At 44.4% G+C, this 4,858-nt stretch overlaps 1 protein-coding gene across 1 annotated transcript in view; it reads right to left on the bottom strand.

Moving 5' to 3' along the window:
• JMJD6 (arginine demethylase and lysine hydroxylase) overlaps positions 1-4,858 on the bottom strand; it is an 18,832-nt gene that overhangs the window by 13,729 nt on the left and 245 nt on the right. The window contains exons 2-3 of the mRNA XM_019502980.1: positions 4,200-4,588; positions 484-770 (exon numbers count right to left, since the gene is read on the bottom strand). Of these exons, the coding sequence (XP_019358525.1) occupies positions 484-770; positions 4,200-4,588 (676 nt within the window). The remainder of the gene's footprint in view (positions 1-483; positions 771-4,199; positions 4,589-4,858) is intronic.

Here is a 4,858-nt window from a genome sequence, read left to right as displayed (position 1 = left end):
ATTTTGCTTTTAATGGTCAAAGTCATGGAAACAAGAAAGCAGCTGGTATCTGTCAGTACCTTTTCATTGTTCTTTCCTCACAGCTGAAGTCTTTTAATCTGTTACGCTGTTTGTAAGCTCAAGAATACATTTTAATAATGGGCCCCGAAGGCCTCAATTTTTCTATGCCTTTGATTCCTTCCTAACTGTATAATTTAGTTCAGGATCATGTTCCTGAGCAAAGAGTACGCCCTCTTGTGTCCTGCTTGTTCAAAACATGGTGCACATGACCTACTACAGGGTATTTGTGACTTTGAAATAATTTTTTTTGCTCTTTGAATATTCAAAGACAGCCCAGGGCGTGTAGTTCTTTCAAGTGTCCCAGAATAGGCACCCATCTGTTCTAGGGAATGCGGGCCATGAAAACATCCCACTGTCAGGCAGGAGACATCTGAAAACATACCCTCCTACCAACCTCAAATTTCATTATAGAATCACCCATACCTGGCACAAAGACAGTCTCGCCAGATTTCTGTAAGATTTCCAGGGGCTTGAATTCAGGGGGCCAGGTGGGGAGCTGTGTCCTAGGATAAATGATGTTGAACCAAGTGATCGCTTCATCCTGCTGGTTCCCTCCTTCGTCTCGTGTCACTTTGATCAGCTCTCTGGGTGTGCTGGTAGGAAAGAGACACCAGCGCTTGTGTCCCTGGACCAAGGCATTCCAGGCACTAGTTCCCAAGGGGTCAATATGAATTCCTGTTCCTGATCTAGGAGGTCCCATCACAAACCACCTACACAGGGGGGGAAGAGAGAGGTTAGTCGCATCCCAGAGATTCCTGCATCTACTTTCCTTGTATTTCTAAGACCTTGAAATTAACATGGCTTTTTATGTGTAATGTTTCTTTGTTTTGGAACCCAAAGAGAGCAATACAACAGTGACTGCAGGAGATCATTAGGTTTGTGCTACAGCAAAAGACATATTATATTGTTTTGCCTTCAGATCAAAAAGAATTGTGGCAACTGCCTTTATAATCTCTTCATGGGAAAAAATTGAAAAAGACAACTATAAAACATATAGATGATTCCTCGTTAGGACCCAGCTATTTGAAGGCCTGAATTCCTTGGTATTTAAGGATGTTCATTATTAGGCCTATACAGCAGCGTTGCTCGTCACAGCAGGAGACTAGAATCACTGAACCAGGAAGTCCCTTTCAGTCCCAGCTGTTCTAAGTTCTCTTTGCTACTCAAACAGCATTTCTAGATCATGAGATCCTAGGCTGCAGCTTTTGTTCCAATAGGAAAGAATATTTGAGGATCCTCAGTAAAGATGCAGAATGATGTTATATAGCTCCCATCTGCCCTGCTCTCTCCTCATGCTTTTTATATAGTGTATCATTTACCTAGTTGCATTCTATTTTCCAGTAGTCTCTGCCAAGATTTGGTAAGTATATTCTCATTCCTATGAGCAAGACGTATTTCTCTCTGGGCAGAGAACTGCATCTGTTTTACAGACTTAAGGGTAACTGCATCCTTACTAGTCTCAAGTTACTCTGGGGCAGAATGATAATATAGGTTGTCACATTAGCTTCTGATAACTTTAGCTGGGTTAATTGCTACTAGATGCCCTCCAGGAAAAAAAAGCCAGTGTTTCTACTTCCACCTGTCTTCTGGACAAAGGAGGGGTTAAGGGGTAAAGCACAGGAAGGAGAAAATAGAAAGTCCCCTTCCAGCAACACCATCAATGCCCTTCAATATGAGGAGCACCCAGCAGGAGTTCAAAGAATGGAGGAAGTCAGCACAGTTGGTAAGTGCAGATTGCCAGTGTTGGACATGCCACCCAAGACTTGAGTGTCAAGCTGCATTCATTCTACCCTGTAAATCAGCTGCAAGAGAAAAAGAGCAGTAGGGTCATAATTCTCTTGATACCATAGTCAATGCTGAATTCAGGCCCTTGTACAGAACAACGTGAGCTCTGCAAGGCCACACGAGTCAGTAGCTGAGTGAGAGTTCTCTGCAAAAACAGATACATGAAGCATCTTCAAGATGCAGATCTTAAGAAATACAATGCAACTGTCAATGCCATTTTTCTGTCTATACCTGGATTTTTCACAGGCTGACACATTAGCAGCTTCACCCTGCCAATGTGCATTCACCTATCCCTGCCTCAAGGTTTACAACTAAACAAACATGAACAGGTTGGTTACAATTATTCATAGCTTGGGCGGTGCTACCCATAGTTCTGACGTGCCACTCTTTTATGGTGGATTATAAAATATTTCACCAGGCTGGGCAAAGTTACTGTATTTATACTTCACCACGCAGTGTTCACAACTGAAATTAACACATTTTATATTTGCTTCAAAGAGGTTAAAAGCCAGGTTTAAAAAAACTGAAACTCTCCTTAAAAGCCTCTGTAAAACTTTATACAGAATGTCAATGCTTAACTTTGGTGCCTGCATCCCTATTTCAACAGGAAGCTGAGCCGTCACGATGGTACTTTTAGTTATCCTACTCAAAACTTTACTAAATATTTTTAATCCATTTTTCTAAATGGATGTAGCATTTAAAGATTAAGCACACTGGAGCACTACTGAGGAAAAGTACTTTTCAGAGCTTTATAAAGTTGTGGGAAAGCTCCAGCTTCCAATATCCCAAAGAAGGAGATTAGCATATGGAAAACCAATTGGGGTGGCTGGGATGTTACTGGCTCAGGATAATTATAATTAAGTTATTTAAGTTTACCTAAAGCCCTGGTTAAGTTTGCATAATACAGTTATCGTAACCAATCCTTATCAGTTACTACGTAACATGTAGTACCATGTACACTTGTGATACTAGGAGCAGCGCCCTTCCTCAGAAGTTGTATCTGATGACAAGAGTAATCTCAGCATTTGCTAATGTCTACAAAACTGGTGTCTAAACAGGTCTGTTTCCAGCGTCTGAAAGAAACAGTGCAGTAAGACTCCAAATAGGCCATACATGAAACTTACTGTCCTGGTACCTTCCTGCTCCATTTACTTAGTTATTTATCATCACTTACTCTGTTATACCTCAGGAGAAAATCAAGTTCTCACATGATCAAGGCTTTAGTTTCAGATCAGTGGAAGACTCGACAACTCAGCAAATGCCATGCAACTCTCCTCACAGTGGCTCTGGATGAGGCTGTATTGCTCATGATGTGAAACAGGTGACAGCAGCATAGGAGAGACTTTTTTGTTAACTAGACAGGCAGGCGCATCTCTTAAGTGGTAGGGCATCCTGGCAAGCAGTGTCACTGTAAGAGGACAATTACCTGGGAGTACCCGACTACCATTAACATTTGAGTTCGTTCTGATCATATGCTAACATGAAAAAAATGGTAGTGTTGGAGTGATGTTGTAGCAGTGATGGTCCAAGAAACATGCAAAAGCCAAGCATCTTTAATTGGATCAACCGCATGGTTGGGACAGACTTAGATAACCTTTTTAATACAATTTGCTGCAAGCTTAGTCCTAACAAAGAAGAGGGGACTCAATATTTTTGGGTTCCCCATTTCACAAAAGCACTTCTCTCATCTGCACTAGACTTTTTACTTTAAATGAATTGCTGAGCGACTCAAATGAGTTAACATGTCTTTGCTAGAGGTCACTAACATGAGCTGTCCAGCCCAGCCTTCAAAAATGCAGTAACTACCCTATTTTTACTTATTAAAGAAAAAATAAAGAAAGAATATAGCTAGCCAATTGAGCTAAGAATGTAATGCCCTAAGACATAAGCCCTTAGGAGGTAGCCTGCATGAGGGGTCTGACTCGATTGTAACTGCTTTTAACAATCTACACAACAGTAAGACACAGCTTGCACACACATGCAAACTTTCCTCAACAGCGTAATGAATACGACCTCAGGGACGACACACAGCCTTGGAGTCACCTTATGGACATTACCAATATTCATCACTAGTGCAAAAAATGGAAAAGCAGACATTATGTGCACTTTTTTTAAAGGAGAATATGAAGCAGCGAGCAGTGTCTTATCTAACACTGAATAACAAAAGCCTGGATCCAAGGTGGCAACTGAACCTGGGAATTTTTAACAACACTTTTGTCTTTCTTCCTGTCAAGGCCAGGGCTGCAGGTTAATCTTAAAATATTAGAAGACGTGTAAAGTTGCATGGAAATTAAAACATCTGGAGCCGCCCACGGGTCGGACGTCTCAGCCCATCTCGCGCCGCAGTACCGTACCTGTAAGGCGGCCTGCGTTTCTCTCCCGCGTACTTGAACAGGTCGTCAGTGAAGAATTTGGGCACATTGTAGTCCTCCAGCAGTTTCCTGCGCTTGGGGTGCTCACCATAACTGCTGTCGAAGATGTAGAGGGGGCTGTCGTCACGCGTGGTCTCCATGTACTCGATGTAATACTTCATCTTCATCTTCACAGAGTAGCCATCGTTGTCCTCTCCGCACTTGAACTTCTGGTTGCGGTACTTGCGCTTCAGGCGCTCCAGCGTCCACTTCTCCTGGGCGGACCAGCCCGCCTGCGCGTTCAGCAGCACCACGGGCTTGTAGGGCTTCTCGTAGCGCTCCACGAACTCCTCCGCCGACAGCTGGAGCGCGTCCGCCCGCTCCACATTGTCCTGCGCGAGCGGGAAGCGGGGTTTAAAAACGAGCGTTACCGGGGCCCGCGTCTTCAGGGGCCGGGACCAGCCCCGCGGAGGGTTATGTTTCCACCTACACTCAAAGCTCCCCCGGGGAAACGCCAGACCACAAACAGGGTCCTGGAAACATTGTTTCTCGTGTGAAGCCCTCAGAAAGCCCGGGCGGGCCGGCGCTGCTCAGCCGCTCCCCGGCGCGCTGGGAGGGAAGCGGCGCGGCCGACACGGCTCCACCCCCCCTGCTCAGCCCCG

This window comes from Gavialis gangeticus, unplaced genomic scaffold, assembly GCF_001723915.1.
Source record: "Gavialis gangeticus isolate Ggan-Ray unplaced genomic scaffold, GavGan_comp1, whole genome shotgun sequence".
Lineage (NCBI taxonomy): Eukaryota > Metazoa > Chordata > Crocodylia > Gavialidae > Gavialis > Gavialis gangeticus.
Note: the sequence above shows the minus strand (reverse complement) of the source record. Positions and strands in the feature narration are given on the sequence as shown.